This window comes from Tripterygium wilfordii, chromosome 4 (genome assembly GCF_013401445.1).
Source record: "Tripterygium wilfordii isolate XIE 37 chromosome 4, ASM1340144v1, whole genome shotgun sequence".
NCBI lineage: Eukaryota > Viridiplantae > Streptophyta > Magnoliopsida > Celastrales > Celastraceae > Tripterygium > Tripterygium wilfordii.
In genome coordinates this window covers 5,324,938-5,345,744 of record NC_052235.1, presented here as the reverse complement: position 1 = coordinate 5,345,744, position 20,807 = coordinate 5,324,938, and the positions used below count along the sequence as shown (strand labels likewise).

The 20,807-nt window shown below is 38.4% G+C and overlaps 4 protein-coding genes and 1 pseudogene across 4 annotated transcripts; 1 reads left to right on the top strand and 4 right to left on the bottom strand.

The window, feature by feature from the left end:
- The first annotated feature begins 22 nt into the window (after nt 1-22).
- LOC119997333 (zinc transporter 8-like) lies at nt 23-1,867 on the top strand. Its single transcript, XM_038844273.1, has 3 exons — nt 23-703; nt 1,031-1,180; nt 1,397-1,867. Exons 1-3 carry the CDS (start codon nt 95-97, stop codon nt 1,700-1,702), a joined length of 1,065 nt encoding a protein of 354 aa, XP_038700201.1. The 5' UTR covers nt 23-94; the 3' UTR covers nt 1,703-1,867.
- Nucleotides 1,868-6,373: 4,506 nt separating this feature from the next.
- Nucleotides 6,374-9,251, bottom strand: LOC119997187 (anthocyanidin 3-O-glucosyltransferase 2-like). Its single transcript, XM_038844042.1, has 2 exons — nt 9,123-9,251; nt 6,374-7,942 (listed from the first exon to the last, which is right to left on the bottom strand). Exons 1-2 carry the CDS (start codon nt 9,206-9,208, stop codon nt 6,463-6,465), a joined length of 1,566 nt encoding a protein of 521 aa, XP_038699970.1. The 5' UTR covers nt 9,209-9,251; the 3' UTR covers nt 6,374-6,462.
- A 149-nt stretch (nt 9,252-9,400) lies between these two features.
- Nucleotides 9,401-12,260, bottom strand: LOC119997186 (annotated as a pseudogene).
- Nucleotides 12,261-12,396: 136 nt separating this feature from the next.
- Nucleotides 12,397-13,466, bottom strand: LOC119997188. The gene is made up of 2 exons (XM_038844043.1): nt 12,950-13,466; nt 12,397-12,597 (listed from the first exon to the last, which is right to left on the bottom strand). Exons 1-2 carry the CDS (start codon nt 13,367-13,369, stop codon nt 12,490-12,492), a joined length of 528 nt encoding a protein of 175 aa, XP_038699971.1. The 5' UTR covers nt 13,370-13,466; the 3' UTR covers nt 12,397-12,489.
- Nucleotides 13,467-14,871: 1,405 nt separating this feature from the next.
- On the bottom strand, nt 14,872-16,512 carry LOC119997175 (36.4 kDa proline-rich protein-like). Its single transcript, XM_038844023.1, has 2 exons — nt 15,198-16,512; nt 14,872-15,108 (listed from the first exon to the last, which is right to left on the bottom strand). The coding sequence occupies exon 1, from the start codon at nt 16,457-16,459 to the stop codon at nt 15,203-15,205; it is 1,257 nt and encodes a 418-aa protein (XP_038699951.1). The 5' UTR covers nt 16,460-16,512; the 3' UTR covers nt 14,872-15,108; nt 15,198-15,202.
- Between the last annotated feature and the right edge of the window lie 4,295 nt (nt 16,513-20,807).

Here is a 20,807-nt window from a genome sequence, read left to right as displayed (position 1 = left end):
AATATAGACACCACTCAGCCCTTCCTTCACTGCCTTGCCATATATTCTTCTAATCCTGTCTTTCAATTTTTTTTTTTTTTCACTTTCTCTGGTCATGGAGAAGCAGAGACTTTTGGCTCTGTTTTGTCTCCTGTTCCTCGTATTACCTTCCATGGTTGTTGGAGAATGCAATTGCACGTGTGATTCTGAAGATGAAGTGAACAACAAATCAGAGGCAAAAAAGTACAAGATCGCTGCCTTTTTTGCGATTCTCGTTGCGGGTACGATTGGGGTTTGTCTTCCAATGTTGGGGAAAACAATCCCTGCTTTACATCCCGACAGAGATATCTTCTTTGTAATCAAAGCATTCGCGGCTGGGGTGATATTGGCTACTGGGTTTATTCATGTTCTTCCCGATGCTTTCGAGAGCTTGACGAATCCCCGTTTGAGTGAGAATCCATGGCAGAATTTTCCCTTCACAGGGTTTGTTGCGATGGTGTCTGCGATGGGGACTCTGATGATTGATGCATTCGCCACCATTTATTTCAAAAAATCTCACTTCAACAACTCTCAAGCTGTGAATAATGGTGATGGTGATGAGGAGAAGGTTACTGGCCATGAAGGTCATGTTCATCTTCATACTCATGCAACTCATGGTCATTCTCATGGTTCTGTAGACTCTGGATCTTCTGATGTTCTTCTTCGACACCGAGTAATTGCACAGGTAATTGAGTCTTGAATTGATTGTTTGATCGTATAATTAATTTGAATAGCAAAAAAAAGTTAATTTTTCCTCTTATTCCAAACATTGAAACATATTAAATTAATTGTCAAGAGTTAGATAGTCTCACATCTAACCAACTGATTGATTGATTTCGGAGATTCAGGAGAACAAATTCCCGTTGACCCAAAGTGTTTTGGCTGAATTTTCTAACATTAATCGTGGTCTTTTTCCCCTTTATGTATTAATATCTGCCAGTGATGGGATATTTATGATTCTAGGTTCTTACTTTGATAGTTTGATTGATATAACTATGGGTTTGACATGAAGGTTTTGGAGTTGGGAATTGTTGTGCACTCTGTAATTATTGGAATATCACTGGGAGCTTCAGAGAATCCAAGCACAATTAGGCCTCTTGTTGCCGCACTATCCTTTCATCAGTTCTTTGAAGGCATGGGACTTGGTGGATGCATTACACAGGTAATTGTTTTTTTCTTGGTTACAAATTCCAATCACTGTCAGATTTTTTTTTTATTTAATTTATGCTGGACTTGTTGTTTCTATTGGGATTTGGGACTCCACTGCCTTTTTTTAATCGAAAAATATTTAGTCTAGATGTGGAAGGATTGTGATTAATAAATGGTAAGTAACAAAGTCAAGATGAACTCTCATCTTTTTCTTTTTGTTATTTGATAGGCAAAATTCAAGGCTAAGTCAGTTGCAATTATGGCACTCTTCTTCTCCCTAACAACACCTGTTGGGATTCTAATTGGCATTGGAATATCAAGCAAGTACAATGAAGATAGTCCAAATGCACTGATTGTTGAAGGCATATTCAACTCTGCCTCTGCTGGGATCTTGATTTACATGGCACTTGTTGATCTTCTAGCAGCTGATTTCATGAGTCCAAAGATGCAAAACAGTGGAAGACTTCAGTTGGGTGCAAACGTGTCGCTTCTTCTTGGGGCTGGTCTAATGTCTCTTCTAGCCAAGTGGGCTTGACCTAGACCTAGACATAGACTTAGACTTTGTTTATTTTGGATTTTTATTATAAGTTTTGTCAATCAATTAATTATGGTCCATAAATTGTGCTATGCGTTTTATCTCTTCCCTGTACTTTTTGATGAGTCATATCATTAAATTTTACCTTGGGAGCTTACTTTTATAGTTTTATGGTGACTGTAACATGTAGTGTTAACAATGTCCACGTAAAATTCCACCCGACTTACGCGTCAGCTGTTACGATTTAGACTGTTATGTAAATAGCGGACCTCGACCAACGAAGGTTGGCCGAGTGATAAGGGGCTCTGATAACTTAAATAAGATTTTGAGTTCGAGTCTTTATGGATATAGAAAATTTTTTTTGAGAGATCCTCACCTTTGACGCTCTACCGTATCTCGGAGGATTAATCTTGAATTTATCTGGGATATCTTGGTAAATAAAAAAAATAGCGGACCTCGAGATTTGCAAGCACAAACGTCACACAATACTAAATTTCTCAATTATCACGGGATGAATCAGAGGTATGGTCGTTGATATTTCAACGAACTCCCTGTCATACCTGTGAAATTACATGATTGTTGAGATACCACAGATTGTTTGTCATTCTCTCTTCCTTGGGATTTAGTTATTTTCTTTCTTTCTCCTACGAGTTCTTTCTTCTTAATGCCACCTGTGATACTAATAAGGCATGGCACTTTTTCTTTATCGACAAACAATATTGTATTAGTTATCTCGGCAAGATTGATGTTACTATGTACTACACTTTGAATATGCATGTTCTCTACTAGCCGCCTCATTTGACAAGCAATATGTGGTATCTCAACAATCATGTCATGTCATAAAACCTTGGAATCTTACTGTTATAGCGGTTAAGTTCTGTTTTGTATAGCAGGTTATTATAATTTTCAATGCTATATCAAAAGCTGTGAGATATTTGATAAAATTTTTCGACTATGATAGTTCATAAATTGTGAAAATTATTTTATATTTATTATTAAAATTATTTTGTGTATAGAAATTTCAAATTAGTTATAATTTAATAAAATAAAAAATAGAAAATAAAACCAAATGATATATGTCCATAATTTTTCCATCCATAAACTTACATAATCTAAATGGCAAGCCAGATAGACATGCTACCTAGATTAAAAAAAACAAACAAATTTTATTAAAGAAGCCATATAGGCATGCCACATGTTTATGTAAGTTTATGAATGTTTATTTTATGAATGTGTAGTGCTTTTTGAAGTTTGTATTTTGTCAACGCTACCGTTGACTTGCATATATTGTTTGCCCCACCAAACAGGCAAATAGATTTTGAGCAACCTACACGATAGTAACTAGGGTTTAGGTTATTGTGACGTTGGTGAACCTCAGACCTGTAGGATTAAATTGGCATTAAAGAGAGGGTAGCACTTGACGACTTAGTGATAATTAATCGTTGAAGTCAGTAATCTTATCCGGACAATGATAATTCAAGAGTGTTGATCATGAGTGGAAGAGTTACTTTTATAATGCTTGAGTTATGATATTGGGATTCCAGCGAACTCTCTGTCATTTATGCTAGATCACATGGGCATATCATATCATAAACCCTTGGGATCGATCTTACTTTTATGGTGGCTGTAACGTAGTATATATGAACAATATTTGCATTAGTCGTCTCAAAAGGATTGATGATAACACACTTTTGGATATGCATGTACTGTAATAGCCTCCTCCTTTGACTATGTATGAAGGCCATAAAATTAAGGGCAAAATAAATATCTGAAGGTCACTGTATTGTCAGCCATGTCGGAGACCAAAACAACGACTCAAACTTATTGGAGTCGTACATCTTTGAATCTCTAAAGTGGGGTTTGTAGGTGAGATCCAAGGAAGTGATGCCTTTAATCGATGTGCTCCTATTTGTTAAAACAAGTAAACCCCAAGGCCATTTAGATGGCTAGCGCTTCTTCATTTCACTCAATTACAGGATCCCACCATGGGAAAAACTCTAGCTGCTCAGATAACATTCTACTTATATGTTCGAAATTATGGTCTAAAAATAAAAATCTTATTCGATTTAAAACCGAGTCAGGTCCAAATAAAAAATAACTTGTCCACATGGAGATGTCATTTTTTTTTTCTTGGGTGACTTCCTTCGTCAACCATAGAATGGAAGAATTCATGGGCCATGATGGAGTTATCCTGAATGAGTCGGCCCGAGACAAAAGCCGATTGTTTTGATTTTGGGCAATAATTTGATGAATAAGCCCAAAATAGACCCAATACTTGTTTGTCAATAATATTATTGTCCCCCCCTCACATGGAGATGTCCTCTTTTCTTCTTTTTGTTTGTTGGGTAGCTCAACCCAATTTTCTACAATCTTTTGTTCCATTTTCGACGAGTCATATCACTTGAAGAAAAGGATTGCCTCTCTTCTACGCTCTACTCTTTTCTCCGACGACTTTTACTTTCTTCCTTTGACTGCGCTCCCTATCCTCATCAATCAATCAATGCATCCCATTCTTCTCTAATCCATCATCTCAGTCAAAAGCAGCATTGAATACATCGGTCATAGACTCTCCAGTATGGAATTGAGACTTTCCACCCGCAATCCAACGCTCTGATTGCCGTGTGAGCCAAAAGATGAGTTTGTTATGAATTAGTAATCCAAAGAAATTTTGTTATAAAATCATAATTTAATATTTTAAAATGAGATAAAATAATCTTTCGGACAGATTTTGAACAATCTGGGTCAGCTTTCCACTGATGTGGAATGTAATCAACAATTATTAGTCAAGAATATGCTTATTTGGCAATAATAAATATTTTTTTTTAAAAATTTGTCCTTCAGTTGCTAACGTGGCATTTATTCTTCTTCATCCTCCAGCTGGTTCTCTGTTTCCTCCTTTGTCCTCTTCTACTTCATCTTCTTCCTCTGCCTCTGTCCCGCGTGTGAATCTCCATCTTCAGTCATCAAAGCTTTTTCTTGGATAATATATGTGCCTTGGGTCATCTGAAAATAGGATCCGATTCTTTTCCCGCTTATCCCCAAATCGAAGACCCTAAAATCCCTAAAATTTCAGAACAAAAATTCATAACTTGAAATCTCCACACTGAATCAGACATGTCTTGATGTAAGCTTCTTCTAGAGAAGAATCGGTTTCAGATGACCTGCTCAGCAAAATCTCCTCGGGTCCTCAGGTGTTTTAGTTGCTACTTGCTAGGCTGTCCGACTATGTGAGTTTTCTTCTTTCATATCTGTGTGACTTCAAAACCCACTACGTAGCAGAAAATTTGACCGAAACTGTTTAAAATCTGTCCGAATGATTATTCTATCTTATTATTTTAAAATATTAGATGATGATTTTGTAATAAAATTTCTTTTAATGATTAATTTATAACAAATCTTATATATTATCTTTCGATGATGATGTAAAATATAATATGAAGCTTAGTTGCACCCCTCATTTTGTTAAGTACACCCTATTAACACTCAAAAAACACAGATTTATAAACACCCCTTTATCCTATCATTTCCCTCATCATTCTCTCTTTCTCCTTCCTTTCCCTGCTCATTCTCTCCTACAACATCCTCCTCAAATTGATGGAAGAGTTTTCGACGAAGTCATGGTCGGAATCTTCAACGGATTTGATGATCTTCAAGTAGAGAGGGAATGAAAGGAATTGGTAAGCTAAACAGACAGAAAGCAAAGCCAACATGCATCTCATTATAGCTCCGATGTGGTGAGGGCTTGTGCTCGACTCTTGGGTATGGATGTCAAGCACTTCTTGAAGTTGATACTTTGTCTATCATTGGAAGAAACTACAGGAAAGAGGAGAAGCTTTATGATTTTTCATTTGTGATCACTTTGGATGTGGGTTTTTTCACAACATGCTTCTGGTCTACAGTTGGTGCTTCTGGTCTACAGTTCTCGCCCAGGTTCAGACCCTCATGCCATCACGGCTCGAGTCAAGGCTGCACTCGCCTGCCTTGGTCCCATATTCACTGAAGGTGAGAAGGTTGGGAGGGCAAAGAAATGACTGCCACCACAGTGGACAGGGTGCAGACAGGGTGCAGGTAACAAAACCTAAAAAAGAGAGAAAATTGGGTGAACACATAATCATTTTAATTTGAGTTGGAGTTTATTTAGAATGAGATGTACTCAATAAAAACTGGGATGCAATTAAGGTTCATCAATATAATTAACCCCTCCCCTCCTCACATGGAGATGTCCTCTTTTCTTTCTTTTTTTTGTTTGTTAGGTAGCTCAACCCAATTTTCTACAATCTTTTGCTCCATTTTCAACGAGTCATATCACGTGAAAAAAAGGCTTGCCTCTCTTCTACGCTCTACTCTTTTTCTCCGACGACTTTTAATTTCTTCCTTTGACTGCGCCCCCTATCCTAATCATCAATCAATGCATCCATTCTTCTCCAATCCACCATCTCAGTTAAAAGCAGCATTGAATACATTTGTCATAGACTCTCCAGTATGGAATTGAGACTTCCCACCCGCACTACGACTATCTGATTGCTGTGTGAGCCAAGATTAATACTGTGAAGCCCATCCAATTACTTAGCCGTCCGATCTTAAGAATCATTTAGGAGGAACTCTGTTATTGGTACGAGATGTAATCGATGATCTATCTAATCTTAGTTAATATTAATGGGTTTTGAACCGAAAACGTTAAGGGAAATGCTGCATTAAAAGTCTTAATAGTAAAGGAAGGAAACCTTAAAATGGAACCATCAACAGTGATGGTCATATTTCTATGACAAATTACCACCACTAACTAATAAAGATATCAGATTGTCCAGAGTAGAGTGTGAAGACCCACCTTCCATCAAAGCCAATCTGCTGGATTCACTCATCTTCTTCATTTTTCTCCTTATCTCACTATCAGGCTCCATAAGGCTTGTAATTCCTCTTTCAATCTCCTTGAGGCTCACAATACCCTCAGGTTTGTCAAAGACAGACCTCCTATAATCCATTTTAATCTCCACTGCCAATCCCAACTCCACCACTATTTCAAAGGCACTGAATTGTTGCTCTGCATACATTGGCCATGCAGCAATTGGAACACCAAACCATATGCTCTCCAGAATTGAATTCCATCCACAATGCGACACGAACCCTCCGATTGCAGGGTGAGATAGTATTGCAACTTGTGGTGCCCATCCAATGATCTTACCGATCCCAGCCGTTCGATCTAAAAATCCTTCTGGTAAGGCTTCTGCAACATTAGTGTACTCAGTAGGACGTGAAGAGGCTGCATCCTTTGATGGGGCTTGGCGTAAAGACCAAATGAATCGATGCCCACTTAACTCCAGTGCAGATGCAATTTCTTTCACCTGGTCTGGACCAAAGCATCCAAAGGACCCAAAGCACAGGAACACCACAGATGATGGAGGTTGGTCATCAAGCCATTTCATAATATCAGAGTTTTTGTCAGCCTCACCTGTGCTTTCAGTAACATCAGTCTTGAGACTCAAAATTGGTCCAACCGGGTACACCGGAGGGGTTAGAAGAGAGTTCACTGCAAGTGGTTCGAGCTCCATGAATGTGTTTATGATGATACCTTTGGCTTCTCTGCAGCTTCTTGCATAAGACAAGGAAGTTGGAAGCCAATCCTTGCTAAGAAAAGAAGTTGGCAAGACATTAGCTGGAACTGGGTTCAACATAACTGGCAGCTGTAACTCTGCATCTGAGCCATCAAACTCTGTAATGTCCACGTTTTGCTCATCATGAAGAGTTTGGAGATGAAACTCGAGTCCTAAGTAAGACGCGCTTGAGGTGAAGTAAAGATAGGTGGGAAGATAAAACTCATTGGCCACGTCTATCATTGATGTACATAACATATCAATAACGAAGCCAGCAAGTTGAGGACGATTTTGGGTCTGGAAAAGCTTGGTCACTTGTTCTTTGACTTGGGGTATCTGGAGGTCGATCAACTGACCTAAGTGCGAGGGCTTTTCTGAGGGTTTTGGCTCAGGACGAGGCACTTTGATGAATTGGAGACGGTGGGATAAGGTGGAGGAAGCAAGTGATTCAATGTAAGTGGCAACTTTGGAGTCAGAACTCCATGGCTGTATAATAAGGAATGTTATGGAAAGCCGGTCATCACGGCTGACGATGAGCTTTCCTACCTCCACAGACGGCGCTAGGTGGCCAATTCCAGGTGCAGGGATGAAAATCAGTTCTGCTTTCTTCATATTGGGCAAAAACTTTGCACTCTCTCTTCTCAATGACCTGCAGTAGCAAAATGGTACATATTATATAACATGCCTTCCAACAAGGGGAGGGGCAGTGGATCAATGACTTTTTGCTATTTCTAGTCTAAATACACTTTTTTTTTGTCTGACGGACTAATTCCAGCCACATATTTGACAAAAGTAAAGCCCAAAAAAAAAGAAAGGAGAAAGATGGGCAATAAAAGAACACCAGAGGGAGGCCCGAGGGGCTATGAGTCAACGACTTTTTGCTATTTCTACTCTGAAGACACTTCACAGATTAGTTTTGTGCTAATATACTAATTTACAGATGACAGCTAAACAACACCGTGCATAAGGCTCTCCTAGTGGATAAAATTAGGGATATACAAGATGTATGCACAAACATTATCCCTACATAATATGTGAAGACACATTTGCAGGAATTAAACTTGTGACCTAACGGTAGAGTTGCAAGATATTTTTGTAATCCTGTAAGGAGCTTACTATATATTCTTAAAAGGTAGGATCATTAACCAATGCTATTCAGCTATCAAGCACTTAAATATAACAACAGCTAAAATCTCTAAACAAGTATCAGAGAGACGTCATTTTTATTCCACTTTCCAGTGTTGAAGATTAAATTTCAAGGATTAGGAGTGTGAAGGAGCTTATACTTCGGCTTATAACAATGTAATTGTAATATAATACCAGCATAAGGCTTTTTCTTGACATTGTCAAAGTAATTAACAATTTCCTTAGCTTCTTTTGGTTCCTGAATGATAAGACACTTGAGCAAGTTTGAGCAGCAGTTTCCAACTATGAAAAGCAAAATGATTTGCCTTCTGGGAATCAAAAGAATGCAGTTACAAGGAAACCGGCCAGAACGTTAAAGAAAGTTAAGGGCAATCCTTCATATGCTTCAGAGGCAGCTAGATCCTCCAAATTCAAAACAGAAATCACAGAAAAGAAAACAACAAATATATGAATATATTAGTGAATGTTTAAGAAAAAGGCACAATATTCTTATATGAACAATAAAAAAAAACTTTCAAAGAACAAAATGAAACAAAAATTAAACATATACATGTGGCCTATGAGAGGAAATGCTAAAATGCGTGTGCTGAATGTATACTGTTAGGTGATAAATCAATTAATTTCACTAAAGATTTAGTCTCTAGAAGTAGAACAACTTCTCATAAGGTTAATGCATGACTGACCTTGATAGTGATGAGACCTTTTTGAGTCTATTCAAGTCGCTTAACGAACCTATTTTGGCCCTGTTCATCATTGCTGATGCGACCATGGAGCACGTCAATGAACCTCAAGGAATCCTTTGGAAAAGTTCTTCAAAGAAGATTAGAAGAAGCTGAACTGCTCATAAATCAGGAAGAAATTCCTTGACAAACACATAATCAAACATTTGACTGTAACTTGTAGTCTCCAGTTGGAAAAAAAATTGATGTAGGCCTCCCTGTTAGATGTTAATCCGTTGATGCAACAAGGTAGTTGCGATACTTGCCTTTCCATCAGTATTCATCCAAACTAGGGTTCTCATCAGGATTGCAATTTAGAAATGCCCCATGGACATGATCTGTCATCTCCACAGCCAATCCTTCCAATATTTCATATACATCATCGGACTGAGGATGCTCTTGATCCTTAGACACAAAACGATTCAAATGTCCTGCAATCTCTATCCAGCTACATCCAACCTCCTTTCTCAAACCCCTTTCCCTCATTTCCTTCCTTATTCTGTGAGCCCTTTCCCAATTTCCTTTCTCTGCATAAATATTTGATTGCAAGACGTGATAGCCTGCTTTGCCATTCCCTGCATCAATTTCAAGAAACTTATTGGCAACATCTTCTGCCAGTTCAAAATATCCATAAAGCCTGCAAGCCCCAAGAAGTGATCCCCAAATTTCCATTGTGGAAGCCTCTTCACCTAGTTGTTCAACAAACTTGTAAGCGCCAACCACCCTTCCAAACCTCCCTAACATGTCTACAACACAACAATAGTGCTCAGTTGATGGTCGAATTTTATACTCTCTCCCCATAGCATTGAATATCTGAAGACCTTCATCAACCAAACCAGCATAGCCACAAGCTGACAAGACAATGATAAAGGTAATGGAATCAGGTATGACGCCTGATGTCTGCATTGAGTAAAACAGTGAGAGGGCTCTCTTGCCCATCCCATTTTGACCATATCCCAATATCATAGAGGTGTATGTGACCGAGTTCTTCTCCATGGTATAACAAAGACATTTTCAGCATAGCTGACGGCACCTGATTTGGCGTACATGTCAATTAGAGCAGTTGCCACAAAGACATTTTGGTCCAAGCTATGGCGAATTGAAAAACCATGAAGTTGCTTACCAAACTTTATACTTCCCATAGGGTTACAAGCAGGGAGAACAGATGCCAAGGTCACAGGACTGGGAAAGAAATTATGGTCAAACATCTGTCTGAAGGTTATAAAAGCATTATCGATTATCCCATTTTGGCTGTACCCAGCGATCATAGCATTCGGGTTGCTTGATCTCTACTGGTGGCACTGCTTTTTTCAAAAAGTAGTTGTGCAGTTCTAATCAATCCAGATTTGGAATACATGTCTATAAGATAACTGTCCATTCCATCAAATTGTAAGCTATGCCTAAGGAGATAAGCATGAGTCTGCCTTCCAATTTGATGGCTTCGAAGGTTAGATGATGCGGAGAGTAGAGCAGTCACTGTCACTGAATCTACCCTATATCCCTGTTTCTGCATTTCATGCCCTAGCATCAACCCTTCATCATCAAGTCCATGCTGCACAAAAGCAAAAACCATTGTATTCCATGAAACATCCCTTTCTGGCATCTGACTAAAAGCTTCAAATGATGCTCGGATAGAATTGCACCTTGAATACATGACAACAATTGCATTCAGCACAGTTACTGGTACTTCTACAAAATTCTTAATTATATAGGCATGCAGCCGTTGAGCCAAATCTAGACATTGCAGCTGTGAAATTGCAGTTAGTGCGGAAAGAAAACTTACATCATCACGAATGGCATCTGAGTCCATTGCGTGAAAAAAAAGTTCAATACCTTCAAGTGGACAATTGCTCTGGACATCCCCCCCAATCATAGTGTTTCAAATCTCAGTATTCCTGTCCGCACAATTTTCAAAAATCTGCCTTGCAATGTCAATATGACCAAGCTCTATGTACATGGATATTGCAGAACTAACAACAAACAAGTCGTTCACATATTCATTACCCAGTTTAATAACCATCCCATATAGCACATTAGCATTACTATAATCCCCCATACCTGACAGGGCAGGAAAAACATTGACAAAACTTACAGCACTTGGTATTATTCCCTTCGCCACCATCAGCCTAAATTGCCTAGCCGCCTTTTCATCTCTCTTTGTGGTAACATACCACGAAATTATGGTGTTCCAAGCAACCACGTTTCTTTTACGCATTGTGTCAAACACTTTGCGGACTAAATCATAATTTGAGGAATCACAGACCCGCTTCACCATCACCTGTACTTAAACACGTAGTGTACATGCTCAGTAGAGAATTATAGACAATCATACTTGGATTCGATAAACAACGAATAAGATGGCAGTGCACGGCTTTTCCTACCAATGAGTTGCGGGTCTCAGCGCAGGCCTTGAGGGTAGATGAGTAAGTGTAAGAGTCACATTTAACGAGGGGAGAGGCATTTTTCATCCGACTATAGAACATGAGGGCCTCATCTGGCAGATTGTTGCAGATGAAGCCGATGATGATGGTGTTCCAGATAGTGGTGGTTGACTGTGTAATTGTATCAAACAGTTGGCGTGCAAGACGTGGCTGCCAATCTTGGCAGAGCTTGCTAAGGCGAGAACGTATTGTAGGGGTTTTGAGAGATGGGTTTGGTGGTGGAATTAGTTGGAGAGAATAGTTGTCACAGTGACTGAGAATATGTGGTGTAGAGAGAGGAAGAGCCGATGAGGATGAGGCCACTGGTGAGAATCTTGTAGTGGCCATTCTTCTTTGTAATCCCGTCCTGTTTGTGAAATTGTTCCGTCGGTTGGTCGATATAGTTTCATTGGCTACCTGCAGGCTGCAATTACAGTAGAACTTTGTGAATCACTCTGTCGTGTCCAGTTTTTAACTTCTCTCTATCTTGGCGGATAAGATCTATTTTGTACCATATATACTTTGTGACTTAAAGCCATTTTAGAATTTGTTCAATCCTTGGCCACTTCAGTTCCCCAAATCCAATTCATCGTTCTCCCTCCAGTAAACCCACCTCCCCATAAAATCCTCGTTAAGGCCCCTGAATCTTATGCTTCGATTTCGATATTCATGGAGTCTCACAAATCACATGTCAAAGATGCCATAACCAATCAGAATTTGAGGAAATACAAATTGCAAATCAGTCTCTGCCATCTTGTGGTCTCTGTTTCCTGGATTATTTAATATGAACAAAATGGCTGTGCTTTCAAACAAGATAATATGTATGAAAAAGTATCAAAATGGAAGTTTGCTGTTAAAACAACCGGGAAGCCACAATGGTAATGTGAACAAATTACAAATTCAGTAAGAAATCAAATATTTGAATCTCTCAAGTAGTTGGAGAGCTTCACATGGATGCTTGGATCTTTCTTCTTCTTCTTGAACCGTTTAGAGGCTGCTTTCAGCACCTTTCCCCATCCCTGAAAACAAGTACTAAATTTTTCAGCCGAATTGAAGGTTTCCAGTATCACCCCATGCTGTAATTTTATCCAAATTGAAAAACACACAGCATGGATTTTCTAAGTAGACTAATATTCTCTACCAATTTAATCTCAAATATGAAGTTCGAAACTTCTGTCCTTTTGTTTCTACCCTCTAAAAGACTAAAAATATCAGCCTTTTCATTGATGATTAAAGATTTTCGGTTTCTTTTTCCTTTCCAAGAAAAAATTTCGTTTCTCTGCAAAGATTTCTCAGATGGGTTCAACAGAATTCTAACAGTTGAAGCATAAACATATGTAATTGATTGAAAACCCAGATGAAAAGATATACCTTAGTGGGGAAGGGCACACAAGAACTCTTGACTGGAGTTGGAGAAAACTCAGAAGCATTGAACTTCTTGTTCTTGTTCTTCTTCTTCTTCAAAATATCAAGATTGAGATTGACATTGATTTTCTTCTTCAGGCAGGGAGTTCGTTTCTTGGCACTATTTCTGCTCTTTCTGTCAAAATCTGGATCAAACCCGTAAGTAAGCTTTCTCGGTGTGACCAAATCAAATTCCAGGTCCATGGGACTGTGCGTACGGGGGACCAAAGGAGACCATATAGAACTCTGGGAGTAATCGAAATCGAAAGCAGTGTTATCTGGGAACTTGCAGAGAAGCTCTCTTGACATCAATGGCTCCAAATACTCAACCACTTTAGCAGTAATGAAAGTGAGTTTCTCTTTCACTTCTAGTTTTTCTCTCTCCATTAGTATCGCAAAACTATGAGAACTGTAATTTGGTTTTGTGCCAGGACGAGAAGGATATAATTAGGAAGGACAAGAAGAAGACACAAAAAAAGTGACCGTTGAGGATCTGGTCTTGTGTGCTCATCATGTTATTGTGTTTTTTTTTGTATATGACCAATTTGTCCTCTTCTTTTTTAATAAGGCAATATATTTATTGATGAAACGGGAAATTACATCATAGTGGGCCTGAGCCCATATAAATGCAAATATTCTTCATTTCAAGAGTAGTGGTGGGATATGGATCGGCCCATTGAACTCATTTGACCAAACTAGTGGGCCGAATTGTTTCTGTGAGCAGTGGATTTTGTTATGGGAATGGAATCTTGCCGGCCCATTGAACATTTTCGGCCCATATGTTTAATGAGAAATTTTATTTACACACCACTAATCTACTATCAATCTTGCTAGCCCATTGAACATTTTCGGCTCATATGTTTAATGAAAAATTTTATCTACACACTACTAATATACTATTTCTTACACGACTTTTTGAACATGATAAGTTTACACCAAAAAAATTATAAGTTTGCACGCAAATTTGTAGTGAAAAACCAAATTACCATTGTTTTATACAATATTAGAAATATTAGTGTTAAATATACACACATTTAACCCACAATTCAATCTCCCATCTCTACCGTTTTCATTACAATCCAACGATCGGCTCTATCGATTCTGCAAATCCGGACTTCGTTTGCCCCTACCAAGTTTTCATTCCAAATTCGATGTCACTTTTCCACCTAGAAAAGGCCAACATCAAACTCAAACTGTTAGTTTAAGTAGGTAAGCCCTTGATTCGTATTTCTCTTAAAATGCCTTATGAAATCTATCAAATCGAACAATATGGGATTGTTAATTGTTACATAGCATGAGTGAGTATGAGTAATTGTGAATTTTGGGTTTAAATCTATGTGCAAAAAAAAGGCACACAAGGTTCGTTTTTGTGCGTATTAAACGACATGATCGTGCCATTTTATACATGAAAAAGGGATACAGTCATTGTATACAAAGATATTTATAGAAACTACACCAATTTAAAAAGTGATGTTGAGATAGTAGATTAATGGTGTGTAGATAAAATTTATCATGGGCTAAATTGGTTATAAACACGAGCCTCCCCATAAACGACCATCACTTGGTGCAGTCCCATGCAACATTGTAAACAAACACACCTAGCGGAGTGGGTATCATAGCTTGGCTGCTGAGGATTATGAATTATGGAGCTCATTGTTGATTAACGCACAAGATCTATTTGGAGATTTTGAGTAATTTGAATGGAATTTATGCATAAATCATACACTTATTATATAGCCTGAGCCTAAACTCAATTTAGCAATTAAAAGTCTATATTTTTTCGTTCTGTTTTCAAGTGATTTTAGTTATTTTCTGATGGCAATCAAACAAGTTTTCCTCATTATTTTATGTTTTTCTGAAAAATGAAAACAGAAACGTGAAAAGAAACATACCAAACAGACTCTTAAGCTTTTTGATTAAATTCCAGAGACAACTTTAGAACAACGACAACAAACTCATCACATTATCATCAACAAACATGTTAATTATTGATCTCATCAGCTCATTGTAAACCCATTTTGATACACATTGAACTAATTTAGGCAAAAAAAAAAAACACATATATGCTTAAGAGTACTATTCAAGATTCCTTTAGCACTTTTGGTACCAATTTATTGTCTTGTGTCCTGCATCAAACAAAAAATGAACTAGTTACAGACATCATCATCAAAACATATATGTACATATATGATCATGTAATTAAGTATTTCTATACCTTAATTAGGCAGCAGGACATTGGAATCCTGCGGGTACAGTCTTGCCACAGTCAATGAGGACTTGAAGAGCAATTGGAATGATGATGTTGAGATTTAGAAGCTTAGCCTTAATGGTGGTGCAAAGACATACGGCAGCATCCAAGTCCACAAGCCCTTGAAGCACTGGACAACAAGTGTCCTTAGCACTACTTCCAATACCAATATGAATCAAACCCCCCAACACATCCACACATGCTCCTAGCTTCAGAGTGTCAATTGGGCATGTGGGTTGTTTTGGTGGTGGTGGTGGTGGTGGTGGTAGGTAAGGCACAGGCACAGCTGGAGGAGGAGGAGGAGGACATGGCACTTCTCCTGGTGGTGGTGTGACAACTGGAGGTTTGGGCACAAATGGTGGGGGTTTCACAGTTGGGGGTTGGGGAATGAATGGAGGGTGTACCGGGGGGTTGACCACAGGAGGCTTAGGCACATAGGGAGGTTCAGGCACAAATGGTGGCTTCACAATTGGAGGGTTAGGTGGTTTGGGCACATAGGGAGGTTCAGGCACAAATGGTGGCTTCACAATAGGAGGCTTGGGTGGTTTGGGCACATAAGGAGGGCTGGGCACAAATGGTGGTTTTACAATAGGAGGCTTGGGTGGTTTGGGCACATAAGGGGGTTTAGGAACATATGGTGGCTTTACAATAGGTGGCTTAGGTGTATAAGGAGGTCTGGGCACAAATGGCGGTTTTACAATAGGAGGCTTGGGTGGTTTGGGCACATAAGGGGGTTTAGGAACATATGGTGGCTTTACAATAGGTGGATTAGGTGTATAAGGAGGTCTGGGCACAAATGGCGGTTTTACAATAGGAGGCTTGGGTGGTTTGGGCACATAAGGGGGTTTAGGAACATATGGTGGCTTTACAATAGGTGGCTTAGGTGTATAAGGAGGTTTGGGTACATATGGTGGTTTTACAACGGGAGGTTTGGGAGGTTTAGGAGGGTGTTTTGGTGGGAAGGGTGGCTTGACATGAGGAGGTTTTGGGGGGAATGGTGGCTTGACATGAGGAGGTTTAGGGGGGTGTTTTGGGGGGAAGGGTGGCTTGACATGAGGAGGTTTTGGGGGGAAGGGTGGCTTGACATGAGGAGGTTTTGGTGGGTGTTGAGGAGGAGGGCAGTTTGGAGGAGGAGATGGGTGTGGGCAGTAAGGGCAAGCAAGAGAGATGAGCACAGAGCCCAAGTTCAAGAGGAGGATTAGCAAACTAGGTAGAGCAAACTTGCCCATTGTGATCAGTAGTGTTCACTGCTCCCTTAGAGAGTGTCAGTGAGGTTCCTTAGTATGCACAATTGCCTTCTTATAGAGAGAGAGAGTACATAAATCATTATCTCCTTTTCTTTTCCTCTCATGAGAGTGAATGCCAGCCAATAATGGATATATCTATTAAAATTTTATCTCACATTGGATTGGGATAACACAACTGAATGACATATAAGCAAAGATCGAATGCTTATATCTTACACAATCAATGATTTTTTTGGCCTAAAACCCAATGACGACAACTAAGAGAACAAAGTCATTTGGACATTTGATTTAAAATGGATAAATATTAATTTGTAGTGTTAGGGCTCGATTTTCAAAATTTGAAGAAAAGTCAAACCAATTGCGCAATATTCCAACCATGAACCATCCCTGTGAGACCGCTTACCCGCACATAGATATTTCTTCCTACATTGCCAGTTGTGTTGGGAATGAATGTAGGTGTAGGTGATGTGATTAGGGTTTCATATGAATTAAGTGTAGAGTTGTAGCTATATATGTATATATATAGTTTAAAGTAGCAATTTTGAAAGAGGATCAAGAAAAACGCGGTTTGTGATTCGGACAAATTTAACATGTAGTGCTCCTTCCCTGTTGCACCCGTGACTATCAAAAAAGAACACACATTAAATGACAAACTTCCATTACTTTATAGTCATCACAGAATCATATATATCCATGAATAGTAAGTATGAGTGTCGGTCATATGTATACAAAAAATATAATCAAAACATTGGAATCATTGAAGCTTCGTGGTTTCATTATATGTATGCACTGTACGTAGCACTGGAGCACGTGCTTCAGTTCCCAATTCCATGAAAGTTGATAAATCAAAGTGATTGTGATATCTCTATGTATGACTGAGTTTAGGCTTATATCGAATGTTCAAAAGGTAAATTTATATTGTGTCAGTTTCAATTATCAAAAAAGACAAGAACATGTATAATTGTGTATACAGACCTTGCTCGCAAACTGTTCGATAAAAGTTCCATTAGAGTCCAATTCATTTTATAAACAAGCCGAAAGATGAGACTAATTTTATGGCGTGATTGCCTCGGCTGTAGAAGAATTCTTTTAATTAGAAGATTCACATTTGAGTCGTAGCATTGATTGAGTTCCATTGCATTTGCATTCTCATTTCTTAAATTCAACTATTCATTTTGTTTTTTGTTCGGATACGAGTGGTGCTCGAAGCTGCACGATCAAATCTGTAGTCCAAAAGTCTGCTGTCCAGAAGCCCAACATAGTTTCCAACTGGAGTATTGCGCCTACGATACACAATATTGAAGTGGATCTGACTAAAATTCAAAATTGGTGGGCCTGGAAAGTTCACTATTTGATAATAGTCTGGCCCAGATATTACAAATGGGCCGTGACAACCAGAGTATTTGCAGAGCCGATCTTGATATGTGTGGGTTAGGCAAACGTACAGATTCGATTCCTTGATTGAAATTATATCCACGACTTAAATGGACATGTATTGGGACATATCACTGTCTCCTAAGTTTACCATGCAAGTGTAAATCCCGAGGTAAACATACTCTTGGCTATTTTTCTATCACAAAAAATAATAATCTAGAAATACTCGGACTTTGACTCTTCATTGTGTAATTTCTTTCAGTGTTTTAGGTATATATGCATTAGACTCAAATAATACATTATAACAAAAATTTACTCAAAGAACGTGATGACGTTCAAAATTGTCTTCAATCTTGATGATGTATCAGGTGGTAGGATCGATGTCGAAGTTATCCTCAATAATAATGAGGATGACCCACACAAGAGAACACGTAAGCTAAGGTGGGTCCTGATGGTGTGCTCTGGGGATCTCTCCAATGTTCAAGTCGGTAAGTTATCAAGTATGAGTGCTTGGTGTTTGAAGCTTTCTCTAACAATTAATAGTGTAGAAATGCAAAGTTAGGGCTCATTTATCTGTAGAGGGGTCCCCTTTTCTATGGATTAGATGAGTTCTAGTCTTGGTAGGAGTAAATATCTTCTCCCTAATCTTAGTCGAATTTATAGGAAGATGAATCCTAACTTGATTCTTTTACTGATTGGAGTCGATTCCCTTTTACACTTTTAGTTTCCTTATGGTGTTTGGTCACTATGGATTGCCGATGATGTATGCTTGATATTACATCGAAGGAAGCCTCTCGGTCTTCCCGAGATGCTCTCTCCTCGGATACCATGCCTTATATTGACTCTTCAAATATCTTATCCTCGGTAAGTGTCCTAGGTTCTACCTTGATCGATGATAACTGAGGATGCTTCTTTGCATTGGTGGGATCCTAATTTTTCATGCCACGTGTCAAAATCTCGATGGATATTATTTTGGTACGATCAATCATAATGCAATATAACTTTCTAGAGAGAACAGTGATTGGGTCAGAATACATAAATGAATCACATAGGTCCAGGCCATATTTTTGTCTATACTATATGGATATTACATTCAACATGTGTTAGGTAGGAGCAAAAAAGATCTACCTAATCAAATCTTCTACCTAATCAAAGCTCTAATTGTAGAACTACTACCTACCCTTATATGGTTATATGTTCTCTTTTGTTCGTCCAATACGAGTAAATTAAAATGGGTTTTAAAGGTAATTGATAAGATAAAGTGAAATTAAAAATATAAAGTAGAGTATAAATGTATAATCAACTTTTAATAGATCTAATTATATATTTTAAAGGAAAATAATTGATGCCTTTATTATGCATATGCCCTTTTCAGATCCTGCTGTCCACCATTACATAAAACTAGGGGTTATATGTATAATATCGTCAACAGATAGTCCAATATTAAAGTATTGTATATTTATTTCAGAAAATAGTCTCATCTCGTCTCTCTTACTTGAACTCATAATCTTTGGACGTTGAAAAATGAGTAAGCAAACATCAACTAGACTTAGTGTAGTGTGTGCATAAAATAAAGTAATAAAAGTCGTGATATTTGGCTACAAATTTTAGGAAGAAAAAGGCCGGCCTCCAAATTGAACAGTTGGTCTTCAGTATTGGTTAATCATTGCACGTAAATCCAAAGAAAAAAAAAGTACATAAATTGGCATTCATCAGAGCGTGCAAAAATGCAATTAATATAGAATAATAATCATCAAGAAGGCAAATTAGAAACCAAGATTAATGATTATTTATGCACAAAGAATGGTAATTAATTTTTACTCACTTGGATATACCGTGACAAGCATAGCATCACCACCAAAATCACAGGTGCCTCCATCGCCCTTTGTGCGCTCTATCAGTAACTATTGAAAGCACATGCAAATAATGCACTGGGCTTAAAGCTCGGCCCATTGGGCTGAATTAACTTGCAATCCGCACCGACCTGCATGCATAGTCCATGGCTTCTTGGACTATTGGATCAGGAACGGATGGCTGGATTGAGGCTGCTTGTGCTGTGGTCGTGGAGCTTGACTACTTGTGGTTGATAGATGGGGGCACCGAACAGGCTTTGGTGGGCTTGGAACAGGAGGAAATGCGGTTGGCGTATTGGGCTCTCTGGGAGGTGGGCCTACAAATGGGTTTTTGGGAGATGGCTCGAATAGGTGGTGTGTTGACTGTTGATACAATTATACTTATACAAAAGCAGGGAGCCTTCAGGGCAGCTTGGGCCTAATGGGCCATTGTAGAGGCCTGAGCATAAATGAGGGCTTGACTATCTGCCTGTTAGCCTGCTTGAGGTCCGTTTGGGCTTGAAAAAAGCAAATCTAACGCCATACAAAAAAAAAAAAGAAAAGAAAAAGAAAAGGTAGAAAGGCTTCTCAACTTGTATATATATATATATATATTTTTTTTTTTTAATTTTATAAAATCTTTTATCTATCCATATATGATATTCAGCTGAAACATTTAGGTCTCATACGCGCCATGTTACACAATAAAAAAGAAATAATTAAAAATTAAAAGTAATTTAATTAAAACTCTAATATATTTAAATAGAAAATCAAAAACAATATTTTTTCTCTTACGCGAATGACTAAATATGCTAGTGGGAGTTCTATATGGTTGATGGAATGTCCGTGGGATATTGATTCCCTCTTCATGCGGGAACGTTGTAATTTTTCTGTTGGTTAAAGAAGTTATATTTTCTTCTTAAAAAAACACTATATATATAATTATTATATATGACAATTAATAAAAAATGAGATAATAATAAGAAAAAACGCACCGACCCCCAAACTATGCCCAAAAGAATTTACTTTACCCTCCAACTATCAAATTCTTTCAGGACCAACCAAACATATGAGATGTACAGCAAACACTCCCTCCGTCGATAATGCTACTAGTCTCTTTTTCT